At 45.8% G+C, this 18176-nt stretch overlaps 1 protein-coding gene across 6 annotated transcripts in view; it reads right to left on the reverse strand.

Annotated features, from left to right (window-relative positions):
- The window catches only part of arid1b (AT-rich interactive domain 1B), a 95927-nt gene that overhangs the window by 26262 nt on the left and 51489 nt on the right, over positions 1 to 18176 (reverse strand). For all 6 annotated transcript variants that reach the window (XM_066677068.1, XM_066677063.1, XM_066677066.1 and 3 more), the window contains exons 5-7: positions 9632 to 9875; positions 5933 to 6022; positions 3818 to 3991 (exon numbers count right to left, since the gene is read on the reverse strand). In XM_066677068.1, the coding sequence (XP_066533165.1) occupies positions 3818 to 3991; positions 5933 to 6022; positions 9632 to 9875 (508 nt within the window). The remainder of the gene's footprint in view (positions 1 to 3817; positions 3992 to 5932; positions 6023 to 9631; positions 9876 to 18176) is intronic.

Genomic DNA, 18176 nt, shown 5'->3' on the forward strand with positions numbered 1-18176 from the left:
CACCTCGCCGAGCTGCCTGGGGTTTTCTCACAGGTCTCACAGGAAATCACAGGCTTTGGCATCTATTCCTTTTCCCCCCCGACAGGAAGGAAAAAAAAAAAAAAACTAATTTTTGATGTCATACATGAGTTCCAAAAATATATGAAGCGGGTCGAGGGGAAGGTTGGGGAAAGCTGCTATTTTGCTATTTTTTCCACAGTTCCGCGCTTATTCTGAGCGCTAACCCCTAACAAGCTGGCGTTTTACCCTTCCAGAGCGAGGTAGGGCCCTGGAGCGCTGCCAATTACATGGAAAAGCTCTGGCACTGTCAGCCGCCCTGCTCTGCCACTCTGAGTCCCCGTAATCCTAGAATTCCCAGGGGGCACAAGAGGGCACGGTGCCATTGATCTGAGAGAGACAGGACAGCTGTCTCGTCTTCAATTCCCAGAGCCACTGAGAGATAACCTCTGGTTCTGCACAAGGGATCCACAACATATTATATATATATATGTGACTCAAATGATAAAAATTCAGCCACCTTTTTTCTAAACGGCGGTCCATTTACAACATACGCTTTACTTTCCGCAATATGAACATTATTTAATGGTCAGATACTCTTTGTGTTATCACTGTTGAAGAAGTGTATTTCTATTCGGTGCCGACCAAATCTCAGGTGTTTGAAGAATTGATGGTCTTCACAAACACATTACTCAGTACAGCACTGTGCAGAAGTCTTAGACACCTAAGATAATGATATATATTTAAACTAAAGCCTTCTCAGTGAGCGCGGTGCTTGTATAAAGTTATCAGTCTTTCCCCTAACTCCGGCAGTCCCCCTATTTCCGGCCAATGCCGTATATGGTGCAGTTCTGCTCACTCTCTTCGACAATCGCATTGGGTAAAACGATAAAACGTAAGTTCAAGCCTTAGTAGGGCATTTAAACATCAGTCTTGCGATAAATCACACATCTAAACAACATTTAAGTATCTCTAACAGTGTTGTAATTCTTTGTGTGCAAAACTGCATATTTCCGTCAGTGTAAAAGTTAGCTTAGCGGTTAGCTTCCTTTTCTCTGAGGAGAAAAATCTACCGCCATTTTAATCCTCACATGTAGAGTACGGATACCAACACAGGACAAACGTAATCTCATCGTGAACCTCTCAAAACCACTGAATGTGGTAGCAACTGTCTCGTTTGACTGTCACAAGCAGGGGAGGTGGCCGAAGTTAGCGGGGCGCAAGTAATCTTAGCATTATTGGCACCTACTTAAACAAAAGCGTTTTTATCTAAAAACATATTTTCTTTCAAAGTCAAGCAAGTCTTGGACATTAATCTACACACATTTGGCTCTTGAAAAATGCTGATTTGAGTGAGTAATGTACTTCTATTTATTTACAGTTAGCTAAGATTTCCAATATTGTATTTACAAGTGGCCGGAACTTGGGGTACATACGTTATATATTATAACAGTAAATAAAAATAATAATAATAATATAAAACAGGTGAGAGTGAGTTTGAAGAACCATTCTTTGTTCAGATTCTCCTTGATTTACATGAATCTGTTAAATCCACCACACACATTTCCGTTCTCACATCCACACAGTCTCCTATGTTCATTTCCTGTAATAGCATGAGTATGTGCGCCCGATAGCGTGCAGCTAGCTGGCTGTGTTAACTGGGAAAACTGAGCTCTATTACCCAAAGCTTATCATCGTTATCGAGCAAAAGTTAATCACAAAACAAATCAAGATAGTTTTATCGCCCAGCACTAGTAAGAGTTTCTGTTATTTTCACAGACCTAGGGTTGTGTGCAGACATTTTATGTCTAGCTAGCGTTTGCTGCAGTGTTGGTTGATGGCGTGTGCTGTTAGCAGTGAGCTCCTCATGCTGAGTTTTGGGTTTTATCAAGTTACTTGTTTTGTAGGAAAATATCATCTTGATATTTTTATAGAGAGCTTTGCTTGGGTTGCCATCACGATTGTGAAATAATTCCACATCGCCGCCATTTTGAGTTGTCTGTTCATTAGCGCAGCAACAAGCACTAGGCACAAGGTATTGGACGTTGGTATCGGAGTCTCGTTTGGGATTACGAGTACGAGTAAATGAACACGGTATCAGACAAATACCCAACACCAGTATCGGTGTTCATCCGTCTCTAAATACAACCTCAAAATGCATCAATATCATCACAAAAATCCTAGATATAATCACAATATGTATTAACATCAATACAATCATATTAACCATCAATAAAATTACAATAAACATCAATATGATTCCAATTAATATCAATACTATCACAATAAGCGTGACTGGAATTCTTATACTAGCAAGTTATATACATCACATTATCAATATAATCATAAGCATCAAAATATAATTGAAAAAAACAACAATACGATCTTATTTATTTATATTAAGACTTATATAGCGCCTTACATCTACACTCATTTTTAAAGAGCAACTAATTCACCTAACCTCCATGTTTTTGGACTGGGGGAGGAAACCCATGCAGACACAGGGAGAACATGGAAACATCCAGCCGGGTGGGACTTCAACACAAGAGCCTAGCACTGAGAGGCTAACGTGATAACCACCAGGCTGATAACCGCAGTAAGTATCAACTGCGGCGAAGCCTGTTCCTCTGAATACCTGTGTACTTTTCCTTTGACTACTCTGCAGTCTGTTGCAATATATGACTTTCACCTCAATATTCTGTTGGTGGTACATTGGTGTCACTTATACCAAAACATCACAGTGAGTGCGATGTATGTCCTTCATCAAAACTCTAACTCGGAGCTGAGCAGCAGGCAATTTACAGATGTGCAGTCTGCTGTGTCTCTACGATATCTGAACCATTTCTCAAGCTGTAGCTAGGGCTAAACAAAAGCAAGCCCCAAAGCCAAACACAATAAACCCGGCAGTCTGCTCCTCCACAGGCCGCACCTCCGCGGCGCACGCTTTTGACCCAAAAAGGGAAACTCTGCGCATGTTAAAAATGCACGTTCTCCTAAGGTAGCGTGGAGAAGAGAAAGAGGTCATTTTCATTCTTTTCACAGACAAGTAAACACCCAATCATCCCCTGTCGGCTTCCCCTCTCGAAACTAGCTCCGCAAATCTGTCAGTGTCAGGTGCACAACCGTCGCGGCTCTGTCGTCTGGAGCCGGCTGCCGGTCGTACAAGCGGAGCTACGGGACAACAGGGACTATCAATCAGAGAGGAGGAGGAGGCAGGGCCTGGTGACATTATGAAGGCAATGCATGACGGCCGTTTATTTATCACACCGGCTGTGCCATAACAGTCCTGATAGATTACTGCCCGGTCCCATGCACAGGCAGCTCCTCTACACACATCCACGCACACTCAGTCAGCTGAAACAACAGTGGAAATTAAAACAAATGAGTCTGTACGCTACGCTCGTGTCCATGGACTCCTTTTTAAAGGTCACCCTAACAAACCCAAAAATATATGAGCAGAGAGTGCTGTACCATTACAAAACGTTACAGCACATGTTCATGGCCTGTGGCTCCCGTTGTTAAAGGAAGTCTCCCAACAAGACACAAAGGAGTCGCCTCTACCACCACCAACGTGCGGTCCCCACTTGGTCAATACGACGGCAGCCAATCTACACCAGAGGTATTCACGGTCTTACAGTCCAGTACTGTCATGGCCCAAACCTGCTCAGCCTTGGTGGATTTGTGTGATGTCATGTTCAGGTGCTGTAGCAGCTGGCTTTCATACAAAACCTGTTGAAAGAATGTGTCCTCCTCGTAGCTGACACTGGAGTAAAAAGGTTTAGCACAGCGTGTCCCGACAGAGGTAACACAGCGAATTTACCTGAGGGTCCGTACTGTCCGCCCTGTGGCCCGTAGGTGGCGCTGCCTTGCTGGAAGGAGCCGACACTGTGGTGGAGCGAGCCCCCAGGAGAGGGGTGGGGGGACATAGGGGGTCCAGGCTGCTGGGGGCCAAACTGTGGACCAGTGCCACCACGCTGCAGGTTAGAGGCAAAGCCTAAACAAAACAACGAAACAAAAAAGAAAGGAGGAGTGATGAGTTGGTTTAAAGCATAAGAGGTTATGACTGTTTGTTTTTTAGAATACACAGTTATATCAACGTTTATCTTTTCATAATCAAATTATCACAATGTAATGGTAGCAAGTAAAGTGTATAAACAAAATAACAGAACTAAAACATATGAAAGAATCCACATAAATATATAAGCAAATTAAGTCCGTTTTGTGAAAACCACGTTTGCTGCTCTGCTGAGCTGACCAATCCTGCGTTAGAGTGAGACTCTCTGTGTCTGCGTGGGTTTCCTCCGGGTGACTGCCTGTGAGGAGTGTGGTGTGTTCTCTCTGTGTCTGCGTGGGTTTCCTCCGGGTGACTGTCTGTGAGGAGTGTGGTGTGTTCTCCCTGTGTCTGTGTGGGTTTCCTCCGAGTGACTGTCTGTGAGGAGTGTGGTGTGTTCTCTCTGTGTCTGCGTGGGTTTCCTCCGAGTGACTGTCTGTGAGGAGTGTGTTGTGTTCTCTCTGTGTTCGCGTAGGTTTCCTCTGGGTGACTGTCTGTGAGGAGTGTGGTGTGTTCTCTCTGTGTCTGCATGGGTTTCCTCCGGGTGACTGTCTGTGAGGAGTGTGTTGTGTTCTCTCTGTGTTCGCGTAGGTTTCCTCCGGGTGACTGTCTGTGAGGAGTGTGGTGTGTTCTCTCTGTGTCTGCATGGGTTTCCTCCGGGTGACTGTCTGTGAGGAGTGTGTTGTGTTCTCTCTGTGTTCGCGTAGGTTTCCTCCGGGTGACTGTCTGTGAGGAGTGTGGTGTGTTCTCTCTGTGTCTGTGTGGGTTTCCTCCAGGTGACTGTCTGTGAGGAGTGTGGTGTGTTCTCTCTGTGTATGTGTGGGTTTCCTCAGGGTGCTCCGGTTTCCGTCCACAGTCCAAAAACACACGTTGGTAGGTGGATTGGTGACTCAAAAGAAAAGTGTATTAAAAAAAATAACAGAACTAAGACATATGAAGGACCCCACATGAATAAATAAGCAAATTAAGTCCATTTTGTGAAAACCACTAAGCCGTTTGCTGCTCTGCCGAGCTGACCAACCCTGTGTTAGAGTGAGGTTAGGACCGCCCACTTAATTAACATACTGACAATTTGGCTTTGACCTGCCAATTTGAAAAACGTAGAAATGTAAAAACAAACAAATAAATGTTGAAATGTGGAAACACAAACATAAATTTAAAATTAGAGTCAAGTTATTATCGACGTCCTTTAGTGTAAAAAATATATTTATTAATTGATTTATTTATATATTAAAGCATGCATTGTTGAATTTATGTGTTTATAATGAAGTTAAACCATAATATAAATAATGTATAATATAAATGAAGGTAAACTACCATCTCTCCCACATAAGCCCCGAACCCAGTGAGAGAACAGAAAGACTAATTATTTATAACTGAATTTACCTAATTAATCACGACAGTCCTAATGGCAGTGCAACTGTTTCACACAAACTAACAACACTTACACACCAGTAAATCTCTTAGTCAGAAAAACAAACTAGGATCCGTGTGTGTGTGTGTGTGTGTGTTTGAGCTCAGGGACTATATACTGAAAATTTCCACAGCACAAGAGCAGTGGCAACAGGAAAAGGTGGAAAAAATGTTGGTGTGAGGAGCGGAGGCAGTGGAAAAGCCACGCTCCCAGACAGTCTGTCAGAGCCACTGCAGCCTGCAGTTACAGCAGCGTATTGCAGCAGAACGAAGCTATAACAGGTGCTAATATGTCACACAAATGAGTTCATTTATCTGAAGAGCCTGTGGAAAATGCCGGGGAGAGATTGAGCAGCGGAGCAGAGGTATATTAGACACATAGCAGGACAGATGAGAAATACACACAACTGACCATTACGAGGCCTTTTAGAGCAGGATAATAGAGTGTGTGTGTGTGTGTGTTAGACTTACCCCTCTCCTGAGACATGGGTGACTGACTGAGGGTGGAATGGGAGCCCACATCTGAAACGTTCCCGGGGGTCTGTGGAGCCATCTGTGTACCTAAACAGCAGCCACACAAGTGATATAAGTATATTTATTAAAGTAGCTATATGTTATAATTATAAGCCCTATACGGCACCGTACAAAAACCAGAGAGCGGTATTTGTCTGTTCCATTTTCCAGTTTTTAAATCTTAAAAGTCCTCATAAGAGGAAATGCAGCTATATGTAGACAAAACACTAAGCAAAACTACCCTCCCCTAAAAGTTACATAGTGCGGTTTCTGCAGTGCTTAGCCTGGATTAGCAACAACAGAGGCTCTATTCTCCTTATTACAGGTCTCTCGAATACATGACAATGATTGTGAAGCTGTAATTTTAAGGTACAAATACTACCTAGTGTTGCTTTAACCATAGACTCAAACCTAAGCTTCATCTCTGGAAGCAAAAAGGACAGTTAAGAAAAAAATACATGAAGTAATCATAGCAAAAAACTCCAAAAAATCCAAGAAATACAAGAAGTTATTGTTGAATGTTAGCCCAAAACTCAAAAACATTCTGCCCAACCCAGCCTCGGAAGTGTGTGTGTGTGTGTGTGTGTGTGTGTGTGTGTGAGGCTAATGGTGGAGGTCTCTCTCAGCAGGGGTGACGTATCAGTGTGTGCGGGAGAGTAAATGGTCTCCTGCGGACCTCGTTAGTGACATCTAGAGCAGCGAGATCCGCGCGAGCAACGGACGGGATTCTGCAGCTTCAGCGGCTCAAAGCCTCCGCTGTCCTCCTATCAAACGACTGCGGATAACTATGCCCCACACTGTGGGAGAGTAATTGTGTTAAAGTGACTCCAAACGGCTAACAGAGTTTCCAAACTATTTTAATGACTGGGTGGCTTGCTTGGGAGTTAGCTGGGAGTCCTTCCTCTGACCCAGGTCTCTTGGAAAGCACAGATGACAAAAAAGGTTTATTCCTTTTTTTTTCTGCCTTTAGCAGCGGTGGAAAAAAAAATAAAAGAGTGAGGCGAGGGCTGCTGCTTACGCCGCTGTCTCTAGAACAGACATTTTCACGAAGTAGGCAGCATCTGAGACCATTAAGAAGTAAATGAGAATGAGATGTAATGAGATGAAGCTCATGAGGAGGTTTAACTACGTCTTAAATCCCTCTCAAATTGAGGGTCAGGGCTCTGGGGTGGTCAGTCCACTGTTCAGAGCACGCCAACCGTTTTATGTTTTGTACAGACACCCACAGGGACCACAGGGGCGCCTGCTGTCAGTGGGAGGATGGAAAGAGAGAGCTGTGGATTTTGTCAAATCAGAAGTAACTAGAGGAGCTTGATGAAGTTATATTTGAAGACAGTGGTGCAGCAGGTAGTGTCTCTGTCACAGCTCCAGGGACCTGGAGGTTGTGGGTTTGAGTCCTGCTCCGGGTGACTGTCTGTGAGGAGCGTGGTGTGTTCTCTCTGTGTCTGTGTGGGTTTCCTCCGGGTGACTGTCTGTGAGGAGCGTGGTGTGTTCTCCCTGTGTCTGTGTGGGTTTCCTCCGGGTGACTGTTTGTGAGGAGTGTGGTGTGTTCTCCCTGTGTCTGTGTGGGTTTCCTCCAGGTGACTGTCTGTGAGGAGTGTGGTGTGTTCTCCCTGTGTCTGTGTGGGTTTCCTCTGGGTGACTGTCTGTGAGGAGTGTGGTGTGTTCTCCCTGTGTCTGTGTGGGTATCCTCCGGGTGACTGTCTGTGAGGAGTGTGGTGTGTTCTCTCTGTGTCTGCGTGGGTTTCCTCCGGGTGACTGTCTGTGAGGAGTGTGGTGTGTTCTCCCTGTGTCTGCGTGGGTTTCCTCCGGGTGACTGTTTGTGAGGAGTGTGGTGTGTTCTCCCTGTGTCTGCGTGGGTTTCCTCTGGGTGACTGTCTGTGAGGAGTGTGGTGTGTTCTCCCTGTGTCTGTGTGGGTTTCCTCCGGGTGACTGTCTGTGAGGAGTGTGGTGTGTTCTCCCTGTGTCTGTGTGGGTTTCCTCTGGGTGACTGTCTGTGAGGAGAGTGGTATGTTCTCCCTGTGTCTGTGTGGGTTTCCTCCGGGTGACTGTCTGTGAGGAGAGTGGTGTGTTCTCCCTGTGTCTGTGTGGGTTTCCTCCGGGTGACTGTCTGTGAGGAGTGTGGTGTGTTCTCTCTGTGTCTGCGTGGGTTTCCTCCGGGTGACTGTCTGTGAGGAGTGTGGTGTGTTCTCTCTGTGTCTGCGTGGGTTTCCTACGGGTGACTGTCTGTGAAGAGTGTGGTGTGTTCTCTCTGTGTCTGCGTGGGTTTCCTCCGGGTGACTGTCTGTGAGGAGTGTGGTGTGTTCTCTCTGTGTCTGTGTGGGTTTCCTCCGGGTGACTGTCTGTGAGGAGTGTGGTGTGTTCTCTCTGTGTCTGCGTGTGCTTTGGGCTTTAGAGCATTAAAATCCTTATACAGATTAAATGTAGGTGGCCTGCACTAACATAGACCTACACAGACCAGCGAGCTAGTGTCCAGGATACACTTAAGAAAGCACTTTGTGTGGCTGGAATCATTTATAAAATAAACCTTTGAATATTACTGTTAGCAAATGGAGAGTGTGGGCCTGGTGAATAAAATCAATACCACACTCTGAACATCAGAAAGGCTGTGATAATCTTCAGTACTCAGCCTGCGGACTCGTGTCTAAAGCCGAATCACAGTTGTGTTGATATTCACCACACAGACCTCCCTCTCGTGATAATGCTTCCCTGTCAGTTCACCACAAACTCTGTACTTAGGACTCCTTAAAACCTGGGGCTCTTGGAGCACCTCTGATTTAGTAACCTAGCTCCTCTATGTTTAAGCTGGCATTGTGATTTTTAGTGTCTGATCAACGTATAATATTTGGATTCTACTGTAAATCATCGCTGTTCGATTAAAAACATGTATCTCCATTTTTAACGGTTTTCACTTTTTTAAAAACATTTTAAATGTGGGCACGTTCACAGCAGCGAATATCAAAATGACCAATGAAAAGCTGAAAAATCACAGTTTCTTTAACCAGTATCCCCATTGGCTGATAGACCTGTCCGTCAAAACCACGTGTCTCCCCCTCCCCCGCCTCCCAGTACCGTCTGAGTGTCCACGCTAACGTTAACGACTCTTTACGTTTATTTAATTTGAAATATTAGCACGGCTATGATTAATCACAATGAGGATTACATACGTTGATTTTAATAGTAATGATAGTAAATTTATATAAAATAGTAATGATAGTGGATTCATAAGCTGCAGCCTGTGGTCACACGGAGGCGGACGTGGCTAGTTGGAATCCACTAAAAGAAATCTGCGTTTGTCAGTGTTTACACGTCCATTTTACATTTATTTTTACATTTCTGAGCTGTAATGGGTATAAATCGTGTTATCTGTGGTTTATTTTACTGTTAGCCTCAGAGAAATAGTCTTTTCCTGCTCCTGAAATGGTCGATTTTTGGAGATACGTGTTTTTAATCGGACAGCGATGATATGCGTTAATTCTGTGTCTGTAACCCTCATGCAGTTCAGGGTCGCGGAGGGTCCGGTGCCTACCCGGAATCACGGGGCGCAAGGCAGGAATCCACCCAGGAAGGGGCTCAGTGATGATATGTTTATTAAAAACGCAGAAGTTTTAAAGTGCCATGGCCGTAGATGGATAAATATGGGATTGATTTTCTTACTCGGTACACTGGCAGGCGAGATGGGTCCGGAGCGTGACTGGCTGGAGCCGACAGGGGATCCCACGGGCGAGGGTGAGGGTCCACCGCGGAGGCTGGAGAGGCGTGGCGAGGCATGCGGGGAGAAGGGAGACTGGGCCGGGTTGCTCTGATCCCCCTGGCTGCTGGTGGAGCCTGAGGCACTGACTGCTGAGCTGATGGCTGCCTCCGTCCCCGTGGGGAGGTCATCTATGGAGCCAGACAGGTCCTAACAAACACACAAACACATCGCTTGTTTTTATACTTCGTCTGGATGCAGGGTCATACGTGTATTTTATAGGAATAGGAAAATTGACGGGACATCAGAGATACACTGGTTCAGTTTTGGATGTAAAGTACATTCAGAGATGGCACAAATCATGATTTTCTAAAGCGTGCTGAAAGTAAGAACAGTCCACCGACCAAAAACATCCAGCCGACAGCGTCCTGTGTCACTGATGAAGGACTAGAGGACGAGCGACACACACTGTGCAGCGACAGATGAGCTACTGTCTCTGACTCTACATCTACAAGGTGGACCAACGAGGGAGGAGTGTCTCACAGAGTGGACAGAGAGTGGACACAGGGTTTAAAAACTCCAGCAGCACTGCTGTGTCTGATCCACTCTACACCAGCACAACACACACTAACACACCACCACCACGTCAGTGTCACTGCAGCGCTGAGAGTGATCCACCACCACATCACACCTGCTGTGTGTGTGTGTGTGTGGGGGGGGGGGGGGGGGGGGGTACACAGAGGAATGTTAGGAAAGGAGCCATGTTTCTTAATGTAGGATATTCACAGAATACAAAATAAATGAATACATTTTAAATAATAGACACAACAGCCAATGGCACATTACTCAATACATTAGCAGCACACTTCAGCCACTCACAAAGAGTCAGACCTTCACTACTGTATCTCGAGAGATGAAAAGGGGTATGTCTCAATTAGACCACGGCAAAGCCCACTGGTCAAGTGAACAGTCATTTCAGCTGGCACTCGGGCAGACCTGGAGCAGTCGGCGGCGCCTGAACAGCGGGACGGCAATCGCGGAGCGGTTTACCTGTAGAGATTTAAAATAGACTAAAACCCACCCAAGGCACTGGAGAGAAACACTGCCAGGAACGCCACGTTCTCGCCTCTGAAGTGCCGCCTCAATCAGAGCCCGTGCCAGTCTAGATCCGGCTTACGTCGGCCTCGTTCCAAGGTCTCTACCCCACGGGTATTCTGACCGTTTCCAAGAGCACACGGCTGCCAGGGGTAAATTAAAGCGAGTCTCCAAATAACCTGCGCGGACCCAGGCTGCAGCTGTTAGTAGGTCACAAATTGAGAGGCGATGGCAGCTACTGCCAACACAGCGGCATCTTGAATGGCCTTTTAGAGGAGCTGCCGGACAAGCCAAGGGTCAGCTCTCCCCGTCCAGTACACCCCTCCCTGCCACAGCAATGTATCAACTGTCAGAACAAATCTTCTTTCTTAAAAGGCTACGATCCTGAATGTTTCACTTCTTTGGATTTTTCAGTGAAACCTACAAGACAACATTTTAATGCCATGAAATAACAGAACATCTCGTGGCCTCAATATAGTGGCTGTCCAAAGGACAGTGGAAGACATTCATTCATTCATTATCTGTAACCCTTATCCAGTTCAGGGTCGCGGTGGGTCCAGAGCCTACCTGGAATCATTGGGTGCAAGGTGGGAACACATCCTGGAGGGGGCGCCAGTCCTTCACAGGGCAACACAGACACACACACACCTACGGACACTTTTGAGTCGCCAATCCACCTACAAACGTGTGTTTTTGGACTGTGGGAGGAAACCGGAGCACCCGGAGGAAACCCACGCAGACACAGGGAAAACACCAGTGGAAGACAATGTAAACATTTTATTCCAATTAGTTTTGGAGCATTTCTATTGGTCCATTCACCAGGCGATGTTCACACAGTGTGAAGAAGAGCTGCTGTGTTCGAATGATGGTTTGTTTTTCTTTTTTGGGCATTGATTATTTATTTTGTGGCCTCCATATTAGTATTTTATGGCCTCAAATGTATTATTTTGTGGCTTCAACGTATTATTTTGTGTCCACGCCAGATTAGAAACAACCACTACACATTTGAGGATATTAGCTCTAAGATACTCCGCTTTAATTTGGAGCTAAAAAGGCAAAAGAACATAAGAAAAACTGATTTAAAAACGTAAAACCGGATTAAATTCATCATTCATTCATTCATTATCTGTAACCCTTATCCAGTTCAGGGTCGCGGTGGGTCCAGAGCCTACCTGGAATCATTGGGCGCAAGGCAGGAATACACCCTGGAGGGGGCGCCAGTCCTTCACAGGGCAACACACACACTCACACATTCACGCACACCTACGGACACTTTTCGCCAATTCATCTACCAACGTGTGTTTTTGGACTGTGGGAGGAAGGATTATATTCAATTATAACTATTTATAAATTGTAGATAGAGGAAAAACTGGGCTCCTAGCAAACATGCAAGAGCTAATGTACCACCAACAGAGATACAGCACTTAAACCTTTCTTATCTTTGACAGAAAACCAATCCCCACTTTACACTTCAGATCTGACAAAACACAGCTGTTTCTGTCCATCCTTCCACTGAGAGAAGGCAAACCTAAAGACCCACGGAACACAACGCAGCCGCCGGTGGGCTGACCTCCCTAGAGCCCGAACCTCAACATCACCGAATGTGTTTTGGATTACGCAGGTCAAAGACTTCAAAGACTGAACTTTCGGAGGTGTGGAGAAATAACTCTGAAAAGAACAAAAGCTTCTGCTCACTTTGCTGCTAAATCCGTTTTCTAGATTTATTTATTTTTTAATACGTAATGGCTATTTTACTAGAAATCAAATGAATGAATGGTAGTCTGACATTTCCTGTGCCGTCAGCCTGCTTTTACGCAGTGTTAACTCAACGCTGGGCACATTAAATCAAAAGGCTACTCTGTGAGAGCGTTATTTCTGCACACACACAAAGAAAAAAAGCCTGTTTTCCCCAGCAGCACGACTGCTCCAGCTCTAGCAGAGAGGCATATGGCGCTGTGTGTGAGTGAACAGTATGGAAACCTCAGAGTGTCTTCAGGGGGGATGACTTCACTCTCACTCTCACTCTCTCTCTCTCAGCCTGCTGACTAAAATAAAGAACCTGATGCTGACCTACTTATAGTAGGAGGAGTGGAGCTGAGGCACATGAGCTTTAAGACACGCCGCAAAGTATTACTGCTAAAGGTCAAAGACTCCAGTCCCCACTAATTTTGCTGGTAATTTTCTGGTAAAGACTATTTTCCACCTTACTCAACAGGCCTGGTAATTCCCTTATCGTCTGCATGCTGTTTTCCACATGAGTCACGGGACAGTCTGATCTCAGCACACTGCGTGGTTCAGTTCCCGGACTCGGCAGGAACTCTTTGGCTTTCTCCGAATCCTGGGAGGACATCTCTGTATTGGAGCCGGTCCTGGAGAACTAGCTCACGTAGTAAAACAGAAAATGAAGTCACAGACTTTCAAAATGTAAACCCCTATGGTGAAGTAATGTAAAAGGCAAGGAAATAAATATCACTTTAGTACATGCACACCTTAATTTGGGGATCTGGAGCCCAACAACCCACACACTGTGAAACAAGACAATGAAAACATGAGTGTGGACTCTTTAGGGATGCCCCGCCCACTCCTCTGAGAGTGTCCAATCACAGCGCTGGACCCTTGTTTATGTGAGACAAAAAACTACTGCAGAGAAATACGAGCAGTGAGTAAAAACAAGCAAACGAGAACGGAGAAGAAAGAGAACAGAGCAAAAACGGCTAAAAACCATAGCTTCTGCTCCTCGCTCCTCACTGCTGTGGCTCGGGGGTCGAGGGGTGAACAGCGAGTGGCTTGTTATCGTTTAAAGGAACAAGCGTTCTGAACAGGGGTTTGATCATTGTGCTAAAATGGCTAACAGTGTTTGGAAGCTCGAGTCTCCGTCAAGTTTGCGATTATTTTGAAACTAATCTGAGACAAGTGCATTTAAAAAAAAATAAAATAAAAAATAAAAACACAACCAGTGTGATCTGTTCGTGATTTGTTTGTGTTTCCATAGACAATACAGACAACACAATGTATGTGATTTTTTATATAACACTAGACTGATAATGAACACGGGTGCCACGGTGGTGCAGCAGGTAGGTGTCGCAGTCACACAGCTCCAGGGACCTGGACACCACAGTGTGGTGTGTTCTCCCTGTGTCTGCGTGGGTTTCCTCCTACGGTCCTAAAACACACGTTGGTAGGTAGATTGTTGACTCAAAAGTGTCCGTAGGTGTGAGTGAATGTGTGAATGTGTGTGTTGCCCTGTGAAGGACTGGCGCCCCCTCCAGGGTGTATTCCCACCTTGCGCCCAATGATTCCAGGTAGGCTCTGGACCCACCGCGACTCTGAACTGGATAAGGGTTACAGATAATGAATGAATGAATGAATGATAATGAACACATAGTGAGTGGCCTGATAATTTCATTAACGTTCACTTTAAGAAATCAATTAGTGACCTCAGTTATTGACCCTTTGCTCCAGAAAGGGTCTTTAGTCTGATTTCTGCTCATGTGCTGCTGCTCCACTGCCTCGCATTTCTTGTTTTCCCATAAAGACTATTTGTGCTGTGTGTGAACCACTGATCGTCTGTGTCCGCAGTTTGTGCACCTCAGAGGAACTGAATTCAGTGATTATATATAACATTACTAACTAGAACACTACTTAGATAAAATATGTAGCATTTAATGCTTATACAGAGTATACACACGGATCAGCCATAACATTACTAATCCCCCTTGCTTCTACACTGTTTCTGACTGTACACGTGCACTGTGTAGTTCCAGCACTGCTGTGTCTGATCCACTTCTAACACACACTAACACACCCCCACCACGGCAGTGTCACCGCAGCGCTGAGAATGACCCACAGCCTAAATCAAGCTCTGTGGGGGTCCTGAGTGTTGAAGAACAGGGAGAAAGGAGGCAGAGAAGGTATGCAGAGCAACAGAATGACTACAGTCTGTGATCGTAGAACTACAAAGTGCTCCTGTCTGGTCTTTTGTTAAATTTTAGGATTTTATTTTCTTATATTTTTGATGCCCTGCCCAAACCAAACAAGAGCTTCATGCGCTGATGTATCCACAAAATGATACTGAATACTTCTTCAGCAAGAAAAAGGACTAAAATACAGTCTTTTAATCACTAATCAAAAAGCGATCACCCCGGGCACTACCCGCAGTCTCCTGCCTGTGTCTCCCAGTCTTTTCATATTGAAAGCACGAGGCAAACCACTTAAACCTCGCACACATTAGCGAAGCCTTTTTTTTCTCTCTCCTGCATGATTTATGTTCATAATTATTCCAATTCGTTAAGGCTCTGGGTTCCTTAATTGATGAACGTAATTATTCAGCCTCATTGGCCATTCAGGCCCCCTCTGCCTCCTTCAGCGAGAGAGAGAGAGAGAGAGAGAGAGAGAGGGAGGGGGAGAACGGTGGGGCGGCTGAAGTGAAGGATAAATAAATGAATGCAGACTGTCTCTCACTGGGCTGCTCCTCCAGCAGAACTTCTCCTCTCTTTCTTTCGCTCTGTCGCTCTCTGGTTCTGTCGATCTTGAGGGCGAGGAACCCCCCCCACCCACACACACGCTCATCCTTCATCATCTTCCCTTCGCTCCACATGCCAGGCGCCTGAGTCCGTCTCCTCGGCGCCCTCCACGGCCAATTAAAACTCGGAGGAATAATCAGGGCTAATTGGGGAGTGAGGCGTGGCGGTGTGTTCGGTTCTGCTCTCTCTCTCTCTCTCTCGTCTCGAAGTAAAAGCCTGGCACTGACGAAGGACAAGTAGGACACACACTAGCCTCCACACACGGCTCTGCAAAAGCTTTGTGGACAGAATGCTCAATGCTGTTCAGTTTGATTGGTGTTACACTTTCTTTTTTTTTTGCGACAGAAAGCTTTCGTTTTTTAGGTCTGTCAAGTTAGTACGCATTCAGCCGTTCACAGTTATACAAGACGACTGCAATTATGTTCCACAGCTGTTAGCTTTCACCATCTTACGTGTACGTCACAGTAAACAGAATGGGACTAGGCACAGGTCGTCCAAACGTAAACAAAGTTCAGACTGGGCTACAGCGCCTGTAGGGGGCACCAGTGAGCCGGGGTTTATTTGTTTTTAGCTCAGGTTGTAATCAGTTGATCATTTGGTAAGAACTAATACAGCAAATACACAATTAATCCAGTAGCTCCCAGCCATTTTCCGCAGTTCCCACCCCCTCCCCATTTGTTGGTGAGGCTACATTCGAGCTTCCCTACCCTGATATCACTGTACCTATGTTTAAACTCGTTAATCGTCGTAATTTAGAAAAAAATGCATGTTCTTATTGAACAAAATAAAGTAACAATTCACCTATAGAGTTCAGTTATTACATGTGATGTGTTATGTATATCGTTAATTTGCATTTCTCACCCACACGCCCCCAAATAGCTCCGCCCCCTGAATGTCGGAACCGCCGGAATTTAAACCGTTGGCTACAATAAACAAATCATGATTTCTATATTATTTCTGCATTTTCTTCTCGTAAACTATTTTGTACTAAATTTATGCTGAATATTTATGAAGCCGGTTTGTAATCCTCTGTGTTTTACTATTTATTTCAGCATGTGAGGCTAGAGTAGAGATTTTTTTTTGTCAGCCATGTTGTGCTCTGGGGCGGCACAGTGGCTCAGCAGGTTAGTGTCGCAGTCACACAGCTCCAGGGGCCTGGTGGTTGTGGGTTCGTGTCCCGCTCCGGGTGACTGTCTGTGAGGAGTGTGGTGTGTTCTCCCTGTGTCTGCGTGGGTTTCCTCCGGGTGACTGTCTGTGAGGAGTGTGGTGTGTTCTCCCTGTGTCTGCGTGGGTTTCCTCCGGGTGACTGTCTGTGAGGAGTGTGGTGTGTTCTCCCTGTGTCTGCGTGGGTTTCCTCCGGGTGACTGTCTGTGAGGAGTGTGGTGTGTTCTCCCTGTGTCTGCGTGGGTTTCCTCCGGGTGACTGTCTGTGAGGAGTGTGGTGTGTTCTCCCTGTGTCTGCGTGGGTTTCCTCCGGGTGACTGTCTGTGAGGAGTGTGGTGTGTTCTCCCTGTGTCTGCGTGGGTTTCCTCCGGGTGACTGTCTGTGAGGAGTGCGGTGTGTTCTCCCTGTGTCTGCGTGGGTTTCCTCCGGGTGATTGTCTGTGAAGAGTGTGGTGTGTTCTCTCTGTGTCTGCGTGGGTTTCCTCTGGGTGCTCCGGTTTCCTCCCACAGTCCAAAAACACACGTTGGTAGGTAGATTGGTGACTCAAAAGTGTCCGTAGGTGTGAGTGTGTGAGTGAATGTGTATGTCTGTGTTGCCCTGTGAAGGACTGGCGCCCCCTCCAGGGTGTGTTCCCGCCTTGCGCCCAATGATTACAGGATTCCATGTTGTCCTCTTTTTGCCTGGTGTGAATTTCTGGGGCCTAAATACCTTTTGTCGTAATAAAATCCCCTACAATTCATTAATCTGTAGGTTTTCTGTATTTCAACAATAACTACGTAAAGACCTTTGATGATGAAATGTGTCATTTACTGTGGTTTTGGCGAGAAGGCATGTGGCTTAAAACAGACAAAAGCTTCTGAAGGCTAAACAGAGGAATAAATACCCACATAAACCAACAAACGCTTGCGATAGTGAATTATTCAGACCCGCCCTCGAAATCTCTCATGTGTGAAGCTATGAAACAGTATAATGGTGTGAGGACTCAGCCCAGTGTCTCGGCGCTGCCAGAGGAATCCTCTTCCCCTGCTGTGAAGCCTGACAATCCCACAGCAGAGCCGGCTGACATATTAAGTTTGACGAGAAAGCGAGAGAGCTCCCCAGACACGGAGAACGTGCTACAGCAGCGAGGAGAGCGGGATTAGACGATCACAGGGGAGACGGGGGGGAAGAGAGAGAGAGAGAGAGGGAGGGAAGATAGAGAGAAAGATTCCAGGAGTATTCAGAAACGCTCCACTTCTGAAAGTTTGGTGCGTATTAAAAGCACACAGCCTGTCTGAGGCAATGGAAAGGCCGATGGAGGATCAGATTTGGGCCGCTCCATCTGGGCCCACGGTGGGAGTATTTGTTTGGGTAAGTGTGTGAAGAGCTCACACAGAAAAAATACAGAGAAGCACAGATCAGGAGAGAGCGCTGGGCCTACGATTAGTTTTATATCACCAAATACATATACACTCAAATGCTCCAAGGGTGTTTGTTTTTAATAATTCCGTTGTGTTTTACTTGTACTGAGCAATGACGATAAACATTAACCTATCTGTCTGTCTGTCTATTAATTATATGTTCTTCCCACAATTCCATTCACTAGTGAGGTCTCTCCTGAAGTCAGATGTATGCTTCAGAGTTGTCTACGTCACTGTGAGTGTTTGTATTTGTGCGGTGGTGTGTCTGCGTCGCTTACACCACCAAAACACTAGGGCCGAATTACAAATATCCGTAGAGGTGAAGTAGTG

The sequence above is a fragment of the Hoplias malabaricus genome, chromosome 7 (genome assembly GCF_029633855.1).
Source record: "Hoplias malabaricus isolate fHopMal1 chromosome 7, fHopMal1.hap1, whole genome shotgun sequence".
In the NCBI taxonomy this organism is placed as follows: domain Eukaryota; kingdom Metazoa; phylum Chordata; class Actinopteri; order Characiformes; family Erythrinidae; genus Hoplias; species Hoplias malabaricus.